The following is a 20,342-nucleotide window of genomic DNA, read 5'->3' as shown; positions in this document are numbered from 1 at the left end:
GGCTGGACTTGAAATTCTTTATTCTGGCATATGTATAATATTTCAATAACTAATTAAAAATTATATTATATTTCATTACCGTTATAGCTACACGATTAATAATTTAGGAATTATGTATGTTTGTTATTTGCTCTACAAGTTAACTTCACCGAGAGTAATAACAAGGTGTCAACAAACGTGATGAAGATGTGGCGGAGGCTGGTATTGCTAGCTTTTCTGCTGGCTTGTGTCACGCTGGCAACGGCAAAGAAATTTCAGGAGGACGATAAGCCAACCTGGGCCAAGAAAGACATACGAGACTACACTGACGCGGATTTAGAGAGATTACTCGAGCAATGGGACGTGAGTTGCTTTACGAGTGACGCAATTTATCACTATTTTTTCACGTATGTTGTTTCATTGACAGTCCTCCAGTAATTCCTGTCACTATATTCTGCTGTGAAGCCCGCCCTCATTCAGTGTGGATACTATGCCATTTGTGTGTATAATTAAAACAATATTACCGGTTAATATGCAAGGGGAAAAAGCCGGTATCGTTTGTCATTTACCCATATTTTAGTAAACAGTGTGAATGAGGGATTATTCTTCAGTATGATGAAGTCTTTAATATTATGTTCTTACTACCATCACTGAAATTATCAGTCCTTAGTCAAAAGAACCATGCATAAGACTGAGTTCAGCAGTAGCCAGAGTGATCAGCCATAAGAGGTTCCTTTGTGAATAATGGTCTGACTATCTGTGTGTTGCCAGACGCCTTAATCCTGTAAGGGGTGGCCACAAACAAATTGCCTCCATGTTGCCCTGTCACCTGCCATTTCGCTGCCTTCCCCCCTCTCTCATAGGCTATACCTCTCCACCCCATCCCTCCATCTCATCCTCAGCCTCTCCCTCCCTCCACCCTACCCATACTCTCCTCGCTAGTTTGTCACTCTCCATCCTCTCTACATGGCCAAACCACCTCAGTGTATTTCTCCAAACGCTTTCTGTCTCGTCCACACCACAATACTCCTTCTTTTCTTCATTTGTTAGTCTGTCTCTCCATTTAACTCCACATGCACTTTTCAAGTAACATATTTCCACTGCCCTCACTCTTGACATATGTCCATCCAATAAGGTCCAAGCATCACTTCCATACATTAGAGTTGGTGACACTACGGTACTATAATTCAGTGACATTTTTACTTCCATGCTCACTTCCCTGTTTCTTATCACTGCTTCCAAAGAACGAACAGTCTTTCTTCTTTGTTGTACCCTTTCAAGCACCTCATCCTCCAAACTTCCATCCATACTCATCACACTACCCAAGTACGTCCCATTTACTCCACATATTCTTGATATTTTCCACATTCCTTGTCTGTCCACTCTGTCATATGCCATCTCCAAATCCATGAAGGCTTTATACAACTTCTTTCCCATCTCTAGAAACTTTTCCAGAGACCTAAGGATGAATATCTGATCTACACAACCTTTTCCCTTCCTAAAACCTTCTTGTTCCTTTCCAACTAATTCGTCTGTTATTTCCCTAACTCTGTAAATAAGTATCCTACCGTATACTTTTCCTATTGCAGTCAGAAGACAAATGCTCCTATGACTACCACACACTTCTTTTTCCCCTTTTCCTTTGTACAGGGGAATAATTATACCTGACTTCCAATCCTCCAGAACTCTCCCTTTCTCCCAGGCCAATCTGCACATCTTCCATATCCATTTTACTACTATCTCTCCCCCATGCTTCATCATTTCACCACACACTCCATCAATTCCTGGGGATTTCCCCATTTTGACTTTTTTCATTGCTTCTAGTACTTCCATCCTTCTGATCTCTTCCTCCCTTCTCAGCTCCCTTCTTTTCCCAGCCTTTCCCTAGCCACATATACTCACATTACTTTCATTCTGTATGTTTAATAGTTCCTTAAAGTGTTCTCTCCATCTGCTCGTTTTTTTCCCCCCTTCTCCATCAACAGTCAACCATTTTTATCTTTCACTCCCCTGCTAACTTCTTATCACTCTTTCTCTCTTTACCTCTTTCCAGACCATGTTCTCACATTCCCACCACTTTACACTCAAATTCCTTCCAAATGCCTCATCCACTGTCTTCTTACTCTTTCTTACTAATCTTTTACCCTTTTTCTCTCAACTTCCTCCATGCCTCTGCATCCTATCCACTCACTATATGGTTTCTTCTTTTGTGCCACAGCTTGTCTCACCTCTTCATTCCATCATGCCGTTCCTTGCACCCCCTTTTGTCTTCTCTTCACCCCACACATCACCTCACTGCACAGATTTCTTATGTGAATATCTTGCATGCACCTTCCACCTCCTCCATCAGGTACAGTTATATAACATGGTGTGTGTTATATAGCTAAGTAATATTACCAGAAGATCTACAGCAAGTCACTCAAGATATGGTATTTTAGTTGTAAGTTGCAGATATAATATTTAAGTTGGAATTGTCTCAGATAACATGGCATTAAGTTTGCCCATCATTACCAGTTATTGTGTTCCCAGAAAAGATTAGAAGTAAATGGCATCTTGTGCTGTTTGATTATTAAGAATTTCACTCAGGATATGGCTTCAGCTACACACACAACATTATTGATACTGTATATGTTAAATACTGTTTAAGTTGCAGAAATATTAACTGAGGTTGATATTGCCTCAAGTAACATGTCGCAAGGTTTCTCAGTTATTACTGTACTGTACAGTTACAATTTTAACAGAACTTTTCAAACCAGGCCATAAAATAGTTGTGATAGCTAATAAACAAGATCACGTGAAACAAAAGCAAGAAAGTACAGTACTAGCTTATATCCTGTATTGTGGAATTGTGGACTAAATGGCTACTTTTCAGGAAGATGAGGAACCACTACCAGAGGATGAGCTACCTGAGCACTTGCGACCACAGCCCAAGATTAACTTTGACCCCAACAATATTGGTAACCCAGAGGACCTTCTCAAGATGAGCAAGAAGGGCCGTACATTGATGATGTTTGTGCAGCTGAAGGATGAGATCAGCCCAGAGGAGGCAGAGGAGTTTACAAAGATATGGCAGGGTTCTTTATACAACAGCCACATCCAGGCTGAGAGGTAATCACCTAGCATCTTCCTGGCACAGTTGAGAATATGTCAGCAGAGATGGATAGAACCCCACCCATTTCTTTAACATATTCCTCATATGATTTGCTGTTGCTAGTTATTTTATTGTAAGCTTTAAACAGTGTTTAGTGCATTTTTTTGTAGCTATAGCAGCTTACTTCTACAACATACTGTACTGGTGCTTCTTCTTTAATAGTCATCATCATCATCATCCAAAGAGAAAGATTTTTTATTTTATCTGTATTCCCATATTGACAGTCAATGTCGGTAGAGAGGTGGCCTGCGATCCTAACGGACCCCGGTTCAAATCCCTGCTGGGGCAGGGAACAGTTTATGGAATTGAATTTCATAAAAAGTAGACTTTACTGATCTGCCAGAAGACCCACTGACATGTCGTAAAAACACCCCCCGCTAACACCAATACACCAGCCCTGTATGAGACAGCCCTAGCATGTATTCGATATGGACGGTGGGTGTTAGCGCTGAAGTGGTGACGTGTGGAGATGTAGGAGGACTACTGGGCCCCAAGGATGACTGCTGGGACTTGGGGATAGGCCCTGAAGCCTTTGCCCTTAGTCGGAGAAGTAAAAAAAAAAAAAATAAATAAATACTGTTACACAGGTATTAGCATAGCAAAACTAGGTATGGTATTAGCCACTGCCATGTTTGTGACATCATAGCCTGCAACACTTTGTGTTGTGATCTCACGCTTACGGGGCTTTATCTATTGAGTCTGTAGTTCATGTGTTGTGTAATGTGTTTCACGATTACATAATGCATGACTGCAGTGCTGAGGGTTCCAGAAAGGGCACAGGTACCTGGGAGAACTATAGCTAAAGGTGTGAGTATGAAGAAATATTCTCTAGAAGGTAAGCATGGTACACTAGCCATGCTGGACAGTGGTGCTGGAACATGTGGTATTGTGAAGTACTTTAATTGACCAGAGTCAACAGTGCGTTCAGTTAGAAAGGACTGTGATGCAGTGAGTGCTAGTGAGGTGGAGAGTAGTGAGGGGGCAGGTGGTAACTAACCACCACTCCCAGCCTTGGAACTCATCTTCAAGCCTCATCAAGCAGTTCAGCCAATCTGCCGATGTTAGTAAAGTCTCCATTATTACGGTTCAGCAATATATGTCTGATTAACTGTATGTAATTTATAGTAGGGGTATTGTGTCTTTAATGGGTAAATAAGGAGGAATGAGGTGACTAACCCCAGAACCAATTACCACTTATTACATGCAAAGTATATGCTTGAGTTTTATGAAATTTAGTTTCGTGAGGTAATTTTGGTACCAATTAGGTGCGAACCTAGTGAGTGCACTGAATACAGTAAAACCTTGATATAATGAAAATCAATAGACTGGAATTCGCTTTTGTCGGAATTGAAGAGCTACCAGACTAAATTCTTACACAGTATATCAGAAAAAGTCCGATAAAGCCAGAAGCAGTCTGGACTACCCGACCCCTTCACCTGTGTTCTCCACAATAAAGTAAATAGAGGACATGTTTATCAGTGTTACAGTACATTATTATTATATATATTATACCATATGATTATTACAGTGAATGTATAATACAGTACAGTGTACAGCATTTGTATTGCAGTGGTAGTGAAGCAGTTTAAAAACCATTGGTGTGATCCAGACTAATGTCTGATGGATCAGAAAATGTCCGGGTTAACAGGGGGAAGTCTGGGTGTCGCGTTTATCAGAATTTTGCTTTTTTCAGAATGGCTTAGGCCCCAATTAGTTCATTATTTTGAGGTTTTATTGTATATATATAAAAAAAAATTACTGTACTCCTACGCTTCCCATGGGGCAACGTAGGATTGGATGATGGATGGATGGAAAAAATATTTTGTCCTCTCAGAGACCTCTACTTTTATGTAAAAAAAAAAAAAAAAGCCTGCACTCTCCATTTTTTTCCAATTCAGTAATTTTTTGACCAACTCGGGAACAAGCATTTGGGGGGTGACCCCCCAACCACACTCTGGTTAGGTCATCCCTGCTTGCAACATACCATGTACTGTATGTTTGGTGGAATGGTCATATCCCTACAGATTTAAACCTCCCATTCTTACTCTTTACCAGTATACAGTAAAACTCCACTGTAATGAACTAATTAGGGCCCAAGCCATTAAAAGAAAAAAAGCAAAATTCCGATAAAAGTGACATCCAGACTTCCCCCTGCTAACCTTGACTTTTTGCGATATATCAGACATTAGCCTGGATCACACCAACGGGTTTTAAACCGTTTTCACTGCCATTGCAGTACTGTACTGTATTACACATTCACTACAGTAATCAAATGGTGTAATATATATAATAATACCATACAGTACACTGATAAACATGTCTTTTATTTACCCTATTGTGATGAGCATAGCTGAAGTGGTCAGGCAGTCCAGACTGCTGCTGGCTTTATCAGACTTTTTCTGATATATAAGAATTTAATCCGGTAGCTCCTCAATTCCTACAAAACCAAATTCTGGTCTATTGAAGTCCATTATATCGAGGTTTTACTGTAATATTAAAATACCAAGTACAGGCTTATGAAGGGGTTGAATGTATATATTTTACAGAAGTCAATATTGATAATATTAATGTTTTAGAGGAGGTTACAGTGTAAGTTAATGTTTTGCAGGTACATGGTTGACCAGCGGCGAGCCATCTTCATGTTCAAGGATGGTGCTCAGGCCTGGGATGCCAAGGATTTCTTGGTTCAACAGCCAGAGCTGAAGGAGTGTTCCATCGAGAATAAGGTCTACCATGGACACCACACGCCAGAGGTAAGTTCACATGCCTTTTACTTTTGGCAGCAAACTCTGCATCAGATGTGGTAATGGAGGCTAAATGTGTAAGAGGAATTGAAGAGGAATATTCACTTTCTGCAGTGCAAGGGCTTTAATTCCTTCAGTCCAGTAGTATATTTTACTTTATTCTGGCTACCTCCAGACAGCTTTCTTCTACTTGGGAAAAATCTCTCATACTGAGTGAGTTAATGAAGACTGTCTAACACTTCAATTTCAGAAAGGGTCTCAAAAGCTGAGTAAAATAGCATGAAAGCAGCAAAAATAAAATGAAAAGTATTTTGGGTGAAAGTAATCTGTCATAGAATAGGAGGGGGATGTAAGAAAAACATGATTCAGACAAAACTTTATTGACAAATTTTTGTAAATGGCAAAGCCAATCACCTGTCAGGAATAATGTTTTGTCCCCAAATTGTTTCTCTACATTACCCATCTATAACAGTCCTAATGTCTCAACATTTGTCATGGAATGATTTTACTGAAGTTCATCTTTTGAATGTTAATTGTTTCAATACTGTTCTGTACTCTAACCAGTGATAGTTACTTTAGTGTACCTGTGTACATTGTTGACATCTTTTTATTGCATGACAGTCATAGGTTTTGATGTAAAGTACCCATACACGAGTTGCATGTCCCACATCTTGCTGGGCATTTGAGGCTACTTAGAAGGTGTAGACAAACAGAACCAGAGATCCTGGGAATGTACTTTAGTGGGAAAGAAACTTTTTAAAACCTATAATTTCGGTGAAATACTTAGCACTGTAGCACTACAGTTACATCACACCAACATTTAAGCCTAATATATATATGGATTGTTTCATAGCATCTTTTCTGTATTTTCTTTCTTTAGGGCAAGAAGGAACTGAAGGAAGCTGTAGCAGCAAAGAAGTCTCAAGAGAAAAATAGCAAAAAGAAGAAGAAAAAGAGAGATGAGCTTTAGTTACTAACATGAGAGGGTCGTGCCGAGGTTAGCAGACAGGGTTGCACAAGATGTGGTAAAAATTGTACTTTATGTAGATTTGAGAGTGGAGGCTCCTACTTAAAAAGAAAAAATGATAGGTAATATAACTTACCAGCCAAGGAAATTAGTTGCATCCTTGAAGCAGTACTATAATCAAACCATGTTCACTATCTCTGATTATAGTTGTTGGCCATGTGTATTATGACATTTGTTGATAGAAATTTTTACCTTTTTCTATCCATGGCAGTCTGTGATTAACCACTCTTTGAGCAGTGTTCAGGACAGCTCAAGTGGCTTCCTAATACCTCTTTCATGGCTATTTATTTTACGTATTTCATATATGTATTTTCTTGGATATCTTTTTGTTTAAATTAAGCATTGATGTAGCTCTGAAAAATATCATACATGATAATATGAATGTGACATAGGCAAAAATAAAATAGGAAGAGGTACTAGGGACCCTTCTTAGTTGGCAAGAATACAGGCAGGTTTCTTTGGAAAAACCCAGGACCGTTTCTCAGTCATTTGTTGTCTTCCCATTTCATAATACAGTAATCACCAGTTACGTGACACAGACAATTTATGTCTGTGTTCTCACTGTTCATCACATGTTAGTACAGAGCAGCACCAGGCAACTTTCATCTGGGATTTGCTAGAGAGCATTTGATGTGTGTATCTGTGCTAGGTGAGAAAATGTGCACATTGTTACACAACTGTTTTATTTGTACCCAAACTCTGTGTGTGAAATTGTTTTCACTGTAAGTTAAAGTTTTTTTTTTTTTTTTTTTTTTTTTTTTTTTACTAACATAACGAACAGTTTGTTACAGATTTTTGTAGCGTACATAAGCATTGCAGTTTTGCTTGAAATTTATTTTTTTGTTCCTCATGTGTGTGTGATGGTTGTACAAAATCAATTTTATAATACTGTAAATTGATTATATCAGTAAAACATTTTTCAAAAAAAAAAAAAAAAGTATTAGATGGTTTAAATTAACCTTTATTGGTTATGTTATGTAGGTTGAAGAAGTTATGATTACTACAGTGAGTCTGGAGTACAAGCAGTCTTTGCTATAAGTAAGGGATGTTTAATACCAGTGTTTTTTCTATACAACTGTTCTTGTAATCTGAGGAACTAGCCAATCTGCTTTGTAGGAAGCAAGAAAACTTTTATATAAAAATTTTTGTAATTTGATATGGACTTAAAAAAAATGCTTATAACACTGCTTGTACTCAGGTGTTGTGTACTCACTTGACTCCATCAGTTACAAGCACATGCCCATGCAAGTCAGTTTTCATATTCTCTCCAAAGGCTTGTGCATAATTTTTATCCAGTCTTCTCCCTCAATGTCGTTGATTTATGTACTATCAGAAGTTTGCTATTGTAAAAGAAATATTGTGACCTCTCCTCTCTCACTTAAGTAGAATTTGGCCTTGGATAATGATCTAAACGGATTAAATTCTTATAAAATATACTGTCCTCCTGAAACTAGCATTTCATTGATGAGCTATCCAGTTGAAAATAATCTAATATGTCAGAATGTAATATGAATTATATTTGAAGAGAACAATATACTGTAACTAAAGTAAAAAAAAATCTGAAACTAATGCTCAGTCTGTGCCACAAGGAATGAAAAATGTAGAACAGGGAGCAAAGATGTTCTGCCAACAAAATGGCCAAGAATCTGAAAAAAATATATCTCACTATATGTTAGTCAAAAAAATAAGGTGGGAACAGAACAGCAGCAGTAATTATGACTATGAAGAAATTTAAAAATAAAGGGATCATGCATGATACTGCTACTTTTGTACTCTAATCTAATTAAAACAAATGTCTTGATCCCTTTACTCCGGTGACTTAACTATTTAAATTCTTGCTCTCTCTAGATGACTTTATTCAGCTTATGAAAGATTTTGAACTAAAGGGATTAGAACTAGCTTTCATTAGACTTTTTAGTGCTGGAGATCCTTCATAAGCTGAGTACAGATCAACTAACGGTTGCAAGAACTAAATAAAAAATGTCACTGGATTCAAAGGGTTAGTAACTGATCATGCAGGCATACAGTTCAAGAGTAAACAGTAATTACAACAGATGCAGGGTGAAAGGAGCTGTTTATCATACACACTCAAATCCAGAAGTCTTATGCAGGAGGAGCATTTTATGATATCTTTCTTTTAAAGTAGACAATAGAGTCCATGGTGATGTCAGAGATGGTGATGGTGATGGGTCCAGTTGTAACTAGTCCAGTGGTCACCTCTTCCCACTCCCCAGGCGGCACCACCACATCCAGCGTTGTCACCCCACTCTCCACCACTGGTGCCACCAGGAGGTCATCACCAACCAGGAACTCTGCAGGTATGCAAAATTGACAGCAAATAATCATCATTGTAGAAGACTACCCACATAATTATGGAAATTCTGCTTAGTGAGAAAATTAAACAGTTTTGGCCTTCCTTGATTGTGAGGGATGATGAAGAGGGATACTTTCATGTGGCAGCACTGATATAAGCAGCTTTTCTGCCTTTTTATATAAACATCCCTCAATTCCCAACCCCTGAGATGATGATGGTGGACTACCAGAGAAGGGCTGTTTCAGCTTGCAGCTCACTGGGTTCACATTTCTGATAAGCCTGGGGTTGCATCTACTATTACTACTACTTTCATCTGCTTTATCATGCTGTTGCATTGTGTGGCAAGATATATCATCATTATCATCACCTTAGTCTGAATTTCTACATTTACAAGGGATGTGGAGGTCTAAAGAACAGTTCCCTAATCATTCTGGGGACACAATCAGACGAGAAACATTCTTCTGTGCCACTGGAGATAGTACTATGATAAAAAATTTGCTGACACCTCCCTATGTTGAAATATGTTGATACACAGCAGAAAAAAAGAAAAAGAAAAAGGATACATTCAGACATTAAGAAAGAAATATGGAAGACAAGCTACAATGCCCTCAGGGGTGTCAGCAAACTTCTGCTCATGACTACCAAATGTATGAAAAAAGTTGTAATTTTTTGGAACATATACCTTGCTAATGATGATGGCTGCCTGTATGGGATATTGTAGATATTCGACAGGGATGTAGAGATGTGGCAGAGATAGATGCACTGACAGATATTGGACAGATATGGGCATACAAATAAAGTTGGATTAGAGGTACTGACATTTGACAAAAAAGGACAGAGAATGATAAATATGAAAGAGATAGATAAATGGAGTGATTTTTGGCAGGGGGAGTGACCTCAAGAATATGGGACTGAATAGGGAGGCTTCCAGAGATTGAACAGATCAGCAGTGAACAGAAAGACTGACAGATATTTACAGTATATGCCATTTATGTTATACCTAGGTTAAATTAAACTAACACTGATTAGCAGTAGAGGGAAGGACAGACTGACAATTATTTGTATGATATTTAAGTTAAATAAAACTAACGCTGGTTGGCAGTGAGACAGGCCTCCTCCTCGGGGCACAGCCACCACAGCGGCCTCATCATGGGTGCCACACTGGACGTAGCCTCCTGTGCCAGGCTCTGCAGCAGTGGAGCATATTGGGTGTGCAGCCTCGTTACATCCAGGCACCGCTGCGTCACCTTTAAATATATCATTATGACCATCACTGTTGTTGTCACTGCCATCGTAATCAACATCATAATCATTTTCATTATATTTATCGCTGTTACCATTGTCATCATCACTGTCATCGTCTTCATCGACATAAGTATTGTACCTTCATTATCATCATCATCACTGCCCCATTGCTGCTGTCATTGTCATCATCAGTACCTTTGCTATCATCATCATCGTCATAATGATTATCATTCTGATCCCTATTCACAACTAAAGATGGACTGATGTTTGCAAACACACACACACACACACACACACACACACACGCACGCACGCACACACACACACACACACACACACACACACACACACACACACACACACACACACACACACACACACACACACACACACACCTCATCCCCAAAGTTCCAGGGCAGGATGGAGAACTGTAAGGCAGGCATGAAGGTGTTGGCCTGAGCCCATCTCACGAACAGTTCCTCGTCTGGTGGTATGCCGTATGCGTTGCCTCCGATCATGTCCGGAAGCACAAAGGGATATCCGATGAGGCCTGAGGCAAGAGAGAAGGGGGTGGAGGAAAAAACAAATGAATTCAGAGAAATGAGAAAGAATCATCGTCATCATTACTGTCATCATCGTTACTTGGTACTACTATTTATCCATTCATCAATCTATATCTATCCATCCATTCATCTACCTGTCTACTGTATCTGTCCATTCATTTGTTCATTAATCTATCTATTCATATTTCTCTATCTATTTATATTTCTCTATCTGTCTATTACCTGAGTGCAGTAGGGAGGGCATGAGGGTCTGGAGTCCATTATAGGTGCCCCAGAAGGAGTCCTTGTCCAGCATCCTCACAAAGATGCGGTGCTTCTGCGTCCCCATCCCAACGCGGGTTTCTATCATGTCACCAAACTCTGACACGGCCTCAACATACCTGCCAATGTATTATTGTTATTATTATTTTTTTGGGGGGTAGCTCAAAGAAAGAAACTTTACTTCCAGGAAATCATGCCTGGTTTTAGGATGTGAAAGGCTAATTTATTGCCCAAAGAATGACTATAATGTGAGTTAATCAGTCTAAAATACCCGCCGCCAACGGACCCCCCACCCCGCCACCCCCCACCCCACCACCGAGCTGCTACCACACCACAACCCCAGGAGGACACCACGGTGGGGCTAGTGACCCAGAACAAGAGGGTCACCGGAACACTACTGTCCTGAGTCCCTCTTCCCCGCAATTACCCCAACACCAGGTAAGCGGGAAAAGACAACGACCCTGCGAGCAGGACAGCCGTCACCCGAATCGGGGTGGGACTGAACAAGATTCAGTCCCAGGTGACACCGCGTTCAAGGCCACTGTACGGGACGGGGAAGGAGCGGCCACTGTACGCCCCTCAGTTACCTCCCCAAGGGCAGGAAGGCCCAAGGCTACGGCCAAAGTATGTACCAGGGTAAGGGGACCCTCGGTTACGGCCTCAGTACGTACTGGAGAGGGCGCGGCCTCTGTGCACCCCTCTCCTGTCTCTCTCTCCTACGGGAGCAACACCGCGTTCACAGCCATTGTACGTGACGGGGAAGGAGCGGCCACTGTATGCCCTTCAGTTGCTTCCCAAAGGGCAGGCAGGCTTACGGCTACGGCCAAAGTACACACCAGGGTAAGTAGACCTTCGGCTACGGCCTCAGTGTGTACTGGAGAGGGCGCGGCCTCTGTGCACCCCTCTCCTGCTTTTCTCTCCTACGGGAGCAACACTGCGTTCACGGCCACTGTACATGACGGGGAAGGAGCAGCCACTGTACGCCCTTCAGTTGCTTCTCTAAGGGTAGACAAGCTCCCGGCTATGGCCAAAGTATGCACCAGGGTAGACAGACCCTCGTCTACGGCCTCAGTACGTACTGGAGAGGGCGCGGCTTCTGTGCATCCCTCTCCTGCTTTTCCCTCCTACGGGAGCAACACCGCGTTCACGGCCACTGTACGTGACAGGGAAGGAGCGGCCACTGTACGCCCTTCAGCTGCGAGCCCTAGGAGTCAAGAAACCGCGCTCATGGCCACTGTACGTGACGGGGAAGGAGCAGCCACTGTACGCCCTTCATTCGTGGCTCTGAAGGCCCTCCCGACGCAGGAAGTCCCTTGCGCGGCCGACCCTTACCCTCTCGGCTGCGTGGGACGCCCTTTGTCACCATCTGGGAGTGTTGCCCCGGAGGTGTTGCCAGAGTGGTGGCGTGGCCCGATCCGGGTCCTATCGCCTACCCCTGGGAGATCCTTGCTCCTGCCAGACACCCGACGGAGACGGTGCCGCAGCTCACCCCTGTCGGCGCCTCCTCCTACAGGCGACCGCAGTCCTAGGACCCCCAGGCCTGACCAGCAGCCTCCAGGTGAAGGCAACCCAGGCTCTCTCTCCCCACGGAGCCAGAGGCGACAGGCCTGCCTCCTACAGCTGTTTGGCCCCAGTCCCGAGGGCCACCTCTCAGGTCGAGGCCCCCAGACCGTAGGGTCTCCCTGCACCCCACCAACGAGGCTCCAGTACGAGGGCCTCCTCCCAGGTAGAGGCCCCCAGACAGGCGGGCCTCGCTGTACTCCACCGACGACCAGGACCCAGGCAGTGACTCCTCTGCAGGCAGTGTATTGCCCTCTGCGAAAGGCTCCCCCTAGGTCCTCCCCCCTCACGCCCAGACACCATAGTGAATTATACCCAGGAAACACGGGTGATTAGTGACGTTAACGCCCCTTGTGTCATGAACATTCAAGACGGGAAGATAACAGTGAACAGTGACAAAGTGAGGGTCAGAATAATACCAGTGAAAGTTACGGCAGAATAGAAAATAGCCTGAGTCCCAGATAAGAGAACTTATAGCAATCGTGAACCAAGACTAGGGTGCGTGGAAGAATCAAAATTCTGTGAATAAGTGCCGTCGCGACTAAGTGACTCCATCAAGTGTCGCGATCCGCACCCTGTCTAGTTATAGTAGCATTCACCCCAATGACTCTTGGCCCTGTTCATCTCCAGTGCTTCGGACTAAATTTATATAATGCTAATTCTGCCTAAAGACGAAATAAGGGTATCGCGATATTATAACTAACTACCTAAGTGTACATGCAGAATACTGTGTCTCAAGTGTAACTGTAAATCTTGGTGTTAAAGGCTAACTCTGTGTCCCTGTCTACTGCATATCCAATACCTCTGTTTTATATTGTAACGGTGTAGGAATTAAGACAATAGATGTGTTAAGGTATACTGCTTGGCTTTTATGTCCTGTTCCTTTGTGGGTGCTTTACTTCCGGTCCGGAAAGAGGACCCCGCTCAGTCGCTGGTGTTCTTAGAACGAGGAGTCAGACTAAAAACACCCAGCATAACACAGTCCTTGTAATCACGCACATAATTAACGTTTCTGTACAAACACAGGGTTAGGAAATGTACTATCACACTGGAAGGGAGGGGCGGAAGTGGGATAACCACCTCAAATCATAATTTGGAGGGAGCAACGTCTCATCTTTCCTCACAGCAAATGTCTTAGTCCATGACATAACAGGCAGCCTCACATCAGCCCTTGCAAGGTGTAGGGGTCTAAAGCTTTATAGTCTTTTAAAGAAACTCTCCGCCCCTATTCCCCCTCCCCCCGAAAAAAAAGGAGGGAAAGACAGGAGGAGGAGGAGGAGGATATAAAGAAAAAGAAGAAACAGAAAAAAAGAGAAGAGAAAGGAAAAAGTAGTCATTTAACTAACTTGAGGGTAAAAGCATTGGGCCACAACCGCTCATCGACCCCCAAGGTATAAACATCGGGCAGGAACGAAGTCTCCCCCGCGTCGAATTTGAAACTGTCGATGCCCGTCTGCTGCTGTAGGTCCAGGAGGCGTCCACTCCACCACTGGACCGCTGCGGAGTTGGTGAAGTCCACTATACCAGCATGAAGATCGGAACTGTCCCACCACGTTGTCAGCTGCGTCACCCCTTCTGCATCCTGGTAAGAAAAAATAAGGATACTGTATTGTGTTTGCTTGTCGAGCTTGGAGTAGTGGTGGTGGTGGTGTAAAGGAGGATATTGTGTTTGTATGTAATGTCTGGAGTAGTGGTGGTGGTGGTGGTGGTGGTGGCAGCAGTAGCAGTAGTTGTAGTAGCTGTAGTAGTAGTAGTGGTAATAATAATAGTAGTAACCTCTAATGTAGAGGAAGGGCATTGTCCAGCAGGATATGCCTGGATGAGGGTTTACTTAGAACTACGCCCATTCTCTCTCTCTCTCTCTCTCTCTCTCTCTCTCTCTCTCTCTCTCTCTCTTACCTTGACCAAATATCCCTGTTGGTCCGCGTAAGTGAAGGCCTCGCAGTCATCGTTAATGAAGGGATGGGTCCACAGCGTCACTCGGAACCCCTCGCTCTGGGGGAGAAGTTAGCGTATTATTGGAACCACAGATGATTAGATTAAAAAAAAAATGAAACATGGTAATTCCCTCAATATTTGAATACAGGCGTCCCCGTGGATGTAGCATATATACTGTATATATATTTTCAATTATACAAGGTTCATGCAAAAATCTGTAGAACGAGTGCCCCCCCTCCTAAAAAGATGGTTTTCGTAGAGGAAATATACCACGAAATTCATGAGCATTTTGACCTTTTTTATTTCCTGAAACTATTAACTCTACTCAGATACTGACGTGGAGCTGGTCGACGAGGCCGCGGGGGTCAGGGAAGCTCTCAGGGTTGAACACAGCGTCGCCATAGCACGTCTCCCATTTGTCGTCGATCTCAATCTGGGGCAGAGGGGCTTCTTAGGGCGGTGGGCGGGATAGGGTAAAGTAAAGAAGTGAAAATGGTCTTAGGGTGGTGTGGGGAGGGAGAAGTGTGCGGGAGGGAGTGATGTGATGTGGGCGTGGGATGGGATGAAGGAGTGAATGGTCATGTGGTACTTTCAGTTTTCACGACTCTCTCTCTCTCTCTCTGCGTTCTTATTACTGTCAATCAGTCTATCTATCGATCTATCACCCCATCTACCTATCTCCCCATCTCCCTCACCTGGCTACTATTAAACCCATGCTCAGCGACGGCCCTGGCAAACTGCAGCACCCTGGAATCGTTGATATCCTTGTAATACTCTGCCCAGGTGGACCAGATCGGGTCTTCCATCATACGGACGTCCGGTACATCTTCAGGCAGCGAGAAGAACTTAGGGAACGTCGCCTCATGGACCTATGGGAAAAAGAGAAAGAACTAGAGAAGTGTGCTAGCTCTCTTTCATCTCCTCACGGCGACAAGTCTACCCCTAAGATGAACCAATGGTGAAAAACGTCACCGTGTTGAAAGGATTTAACTCTCTCTCTCTCTCTCTCTCTCTCTCTCTCTCTCTCTCTCTCTCTCTCTCTCACACACACACACACACACACACCGCTCGCTGGTGCAGTGGTAACGCTCTCGCTTGCCAACTGGTGGACGGGAGTTCGCGCCTCGCTCAGGTTGCGAAAAGTTTCACTGACGAAGTGGGTGGTTACTGTCCCCCTTGAGCAAGGGGACGGGTGTGTGCGTGTGTGAAGGTCACAGCCTTGCCCTTAGATCGGACTATATGAGCTCTCAGCTCCCTTCCGGGAGGGTAAAAGCTGACGATCACGACCATCAAGTGATCCTGACCGACCCGGTGAATTACACACACACACAGAAACACTTCATCTGTCTGTCTGCCAGTGACTGTCTACATGTCTGTCTGTCAATCAGTCTGTCTGTCTGTTTGTCTGTTAATGACTCTATCTATCTGTCTGTCAGTCAATCTGTCTGTCTGTCTGCTTGCCTGCCTGCCTTCCTCTGTCTGTCTGTCTGTCTGTCTGTCTCTCTCTCTCTCTCTCTCTCCACCCACCTGCCTAACATCATCGCCAGAGCACAGGAAATAGTTGAGGGTGAGGGACGCTCCAGGGGCGGCCTGGAAGGGGGCCTCGTGGCGGGAGGAGAGGCAGAGGGCGTCGGCCACGGTGTCGTTGTTTTGGTCAGGCACGCTAAGGAACAGAGGTGTGCCTTCCTCTACCTGGAGAAGGGAACGTCACTGATTATGGATATTATCTATACTCTTTTCACTTTAACTTGGCCTAATTTTGCCATCTATTCATCTTCAGTTTTGAGGAGCGTATTACAAGTGGGTTTTGTATATATATGACAATTCTTCCTCAACGAATTATTCTACACGTTGAGCCTCTACAGCCTCTCACATGTTATTGATGCAACCCTACATCCATGTTAAAACGATATCAACAGCAATATACATAACAAATCACTCAGTAAATGGATCTATGAAGCTTACAGTGCGACTTATAATATGACCCTGAGTAGTAACAACAGAGTAACACTAGAAAATTATGCTTGTAAATAAAAGTTCTATGGCAGTGATGTACTGTAGAGCCGTAGTATTCTTTTTTTTTTTTTTCTACCACTGAGCTACGTGAAATAAGTTGTAAAAGGGCGAAAATATCGGCCAAGTTTATGTTAAAAAAGGTAATGTACATCATCATCATCATCATAATCTCTATCACTCTCCTGACCTCCTTTTCCCATCTAATGATGGGGTTGGGTAGGTCCCCGAAAATGAGGACAATGAAGGCATGGAAGTGGGAGAATTATCAATACCACACCACACACACCACACACACACACACACACTCAGGAGGAGAGATTAAAGGTGTACTCTGTGTAAACAGTTGAGACGATGTTAATGACTTGAAAATCATAGTGATGATGCAACACACACTCACACAGGCTACACACACACACACACACACACACACACACACACACACACACACACACACACATTATGGCTGATATTTTTTTTCTAATCTACGGAACAGCATCATTTACGTTCACATTATGGCTGGTATTTTTTTTTTTTAGTCTTCGACACAGCATTATTTAGTGAGAACTTAAATGTTAAAATGCAGGAGATACCCTAATGAAACGTATTCCAACTTACACTAATACAGAATAACATAAAATAAAATAACACAGCATAACAACTCATCCTAACCTAACCTAAAACGCCTAAGCAAAGTTAATCAATTATCAGACCGAACCAAAACAAATGCAAGCTACCGGTAATCTAACCAAATTTATCTATCTGTCTATCACCAGACCCCTCAATCCCGTTAAGGATGACCACACATAAATCGCCTCCACGTCACCTTGTCCTCTGCCACTGACTACTTTCCCTCCAGCTCACACACTGGTCTTGCATTATATCTCTCAACACCATCACTCTGTCTCGTCCTTGATCTTCCTTCTCCTTCTAACCCCCTACAGCTAACCAAACCTATTATGTGGTGACATGTGGAGGTGTAGGAGGACTACTGGGCCTTGGGATAGGTCACTGCCCCCGAGAAATAGGCCCTGAAACCTTTGGCCAGAGTCGGACACGTAAAAAAAAAAAAAAAAAAAAAAAAAACTAAACCAGAACTAACCCAACGTAACCTAACACCATCCCTCTATCTCGTCCTTCCCTTCCTCCTTTCCCCCTTCACCTAACCAATTTAACTAAGCCAGAATTAACCCAGCGTAACCTATCTAATCTAATCTGTTCCACACGCCCCCACACGGCCTCACCCTGACTGCCACGCCCTGTGATGACACCCAGTAAGCCTCGCTGACGCCGCCGTACCACTCCAAACGATTTTGGAGCATGTCCGCCGTCACGAAGGCCGTCTCAACCCGCGGCAGTGTCTCCAGGGGCCATGGTTGTGTCACCTGCGCTCCCCCGCCGTACCTGAGTGGTCGACAGGGAAGGTGTGGTACAATCGATCAAAAAATATATATATGTATATCGTACAGCAGAGGGCTATTCTAAAAACATAAGAAGTGAGTATAACTGCAGGAGGCTAAATGACCCAAGGCAGCTCCTACAAGAGTGTGATCAAAGTACTAGAATAAGACAATTAAGAATAGCAAAGAAAAAGCTCTCTCGTCGACCAATATGCCTCAAGAGTGTTCCGATGTGAATTAATCGTTATCGGTCTGAAAGTACATTAAATTACACACTGACTAGATAGTGTCAAGCCGATGATATACATGGGATTGATAAGAATCCAAAACCATTAACGAGGGGAAGAATCATCTAGGGCTTTGCATAATCGATCGTCTATTGTGTCTGATTGTTTCGTGAGAAGTGTGCACAAATATTTTTTTATTGACTGTGTGTGTGTGTGTGTAATTCACCGGGTCGGTCAGGATCACTTGATGGTCGTGATCGTCAGCATTTTACCCTCCCGGAAGGGAGCTGAGAGCTCATATAGTCCGATCTAAGGGCAAGGCTGTGACTTTCACACACGCACCCGTCCCCTTGCTCAAGGGGGACAGTAACCACCCACTTCGTCAGTGAAACTTTTCGCAACCTGAGCGAGGCGCGAACTCCCGTCCACCAGTTGGCAAGCGAGAACGTTACCACTGCACCAGCGAGCGGTGTGTGTGTGTGTGTGTGTGTGTGTGTGTGTGTGTGTGTGTGTGTGTGTGTGTGTGTGTGTGTGTGTGTGTGTGTGTGTGTGTGTGTGTGTTTTTCTCAACCCCCTCACTCTCACCAGTGTCCCTCCAGCAATACACAGTCCTTTAGCTCGGTGAGTGTGGAGGCGGTCCACGACACCTTCTGGCAGTGTTCCTCCGTCGTCACCACCACCTTGGCCACTCCAAACTCTAGGCAGGAGTCACCCTCGCCACAGGGCTCACCCTCTATGCCCTCTGGCAGCGTCAGGCCCCAGGACACGTGGGCCTCGCCTAAGATATAGATGAACAGATAGTATCTCACCTGTACGTGTCAGAGACTGGCAGGTAGAGAGACGGGTGGACAGATGAATATTACCCTGCATAAATTGTGGCGTCTGGCAATAGATAGATAGATAAATAAATTGTGAAATGTTAATTTAAAAGATAGTAGCCAGGATACTAATCTTAATTAGAGTAATTTACGGAAATAAACGGTAACAATATCTACGTTAATTCCATATCCCATTATGACGGAATTCTCTACACCTTAATTAGCTAAATAGTCTAGTATATATACGTATACGTATATATATATATATATATATATATATATATATATATATATATATATATGTATGTGTGTGTGTGTGTGTGTGTGTGTGTGTGTGTGTGTGTGTGTGTGTGTGTGTGTGTGTGTGTGTGTGTGTGTGTGTGTGTGTGTGTGTGTGTGTGTGTGTGCGCGCGCGCGCGCGCGCGTTAATATTAAAGTATTTAATAACTTACCTTTGGGATGCGTGAAGTGAATGGTGTCGGCATCAATGGTGAGTGTGTTGTGGGGTGTTTTGCGTTGTAGGAGTGGGCGCGTGCCCCCCACCCCTCCCGCCACCACCAGCAGCAGCAGCCAGGCTAACATCACACACGCTGCCGGCAACACAGGAATATAATACGGCGGTGTCTGGCCGGGTGTGAGGGTGTGTGTGTGTTGGTGCACGCCCCCACACACACCACCAGTCCTCACGTTGGTGTTGACAAGTTACTGACCACTGCTGTAGCCCAAAACGAACTCAAAGTACCACAACAATGACAACACTGAAGAACACGTAACCAGATGCACCTGACTCTGCTCCACAACCGGCACCATCACGACTGGCACTGCCGGCAGACCACAAGCCGCTATGCACACTGGACTGAGCGTCTTGCAAATGCGAGTCAACATCATGCAGCAGCAGGAGGGAGGCGATGCTGTCCTAAAGTATCGATTTAGCTAATGATGTCCCAAGAAGTTTAATTCATTAACACCTGAATAAGCATAAAATAACAAAATCGGCTAGAAATGTCACAAGCAAGCGAAATAATGCATGTGTAAGAAAACTGATTTAGAAAAGCCATCTGTCGTCCATGGTTTCAGACTGTTTCAAGCTAGTGTGCACTGA

General features: G+C 43.5%; 2 protein-coding genes across 2 annotated transcripts; one reads left to right on the top strand and one right to left on the bottom strand.

The window, feature by feature from the left end:
* The first annotated feature begins 167 nt into the window (after positions 1 to 167).
* boca (LDLR chaperone boca) lies at positions 168 to 7,665 on the top strand. The gene is made up of 4 exons (XM_080282216.1): positions 168 to 342; positions 2,852 to 3,087; positions 5,739 to 5,883; positions 6,755 to 7,665. Exons 1-4 carry the CDS (start codon positions 181 to 183, stop codon positions 6,842 to 6,844), a joined length of 633 nt encoding a protein of 210 aa, XP_080138342.1. The 5' UTR covers positions 168 to 180; the 3' UTR covers positions 6,845 to 7,665.
* A 1,357-nt stretch (positions 7,666 to 9,022) lies between these two features.
* Positions 9,023 to 20,125, bottom strand: LOC145412101 (alpha-galactosidase MYORG-like). Its single transcript, XM_080282018.1, has 13 exons — positions 19,951 to 20,125; positions 19,693 to 19,830; positions 19,008 to 19,200; positions 18,040 to 18,199; positions 16,310 to 16,474; positions 15,478 to 15,651; positions 15,120 to 15,215; positions 14,744 to 14,839; positions 14,191 to 14,426; positions 11,246 to 11,403; positions 10,856 to 11,010; positions 10,306 to 10,462; positions 9,023 to 9,213 (listed from the first exon to the last, which is right to left on the bottom strand). Exons 1-13 carry the CDS (start codon positions 20,123 to 20,125, stop codon positions 9,023 to 9,025), a joined length of 2,094 nt encoding a protein of 697 aa, XP_080138144.1.
* Between the last annotated feature and the right edge of the window lie 217 nt (positions 20,126 to 20,342).

The sequence above is a fragment of the Coenobita brevimanus genome, chromosome 92 (genome assembly GCF_032717465.1).
Source record: "Coenobita brevimanus isolate Jiangsu-jjx chromosome 92, ASM3271746v2, whole genome shotgun sequence".
NCBI classification, from domain to species: domain Eukaryota; kingdom Metazoa; phylum Arthropoda; class Malacostraca; order Decapoda; family Coenobitidae; genus Coenobita; species Coenobita brevimanus.
Note: the sequence above shows the minus strand (reverse complement) of the source record. Positions and strands in the feature narration are given on the sequence as shown.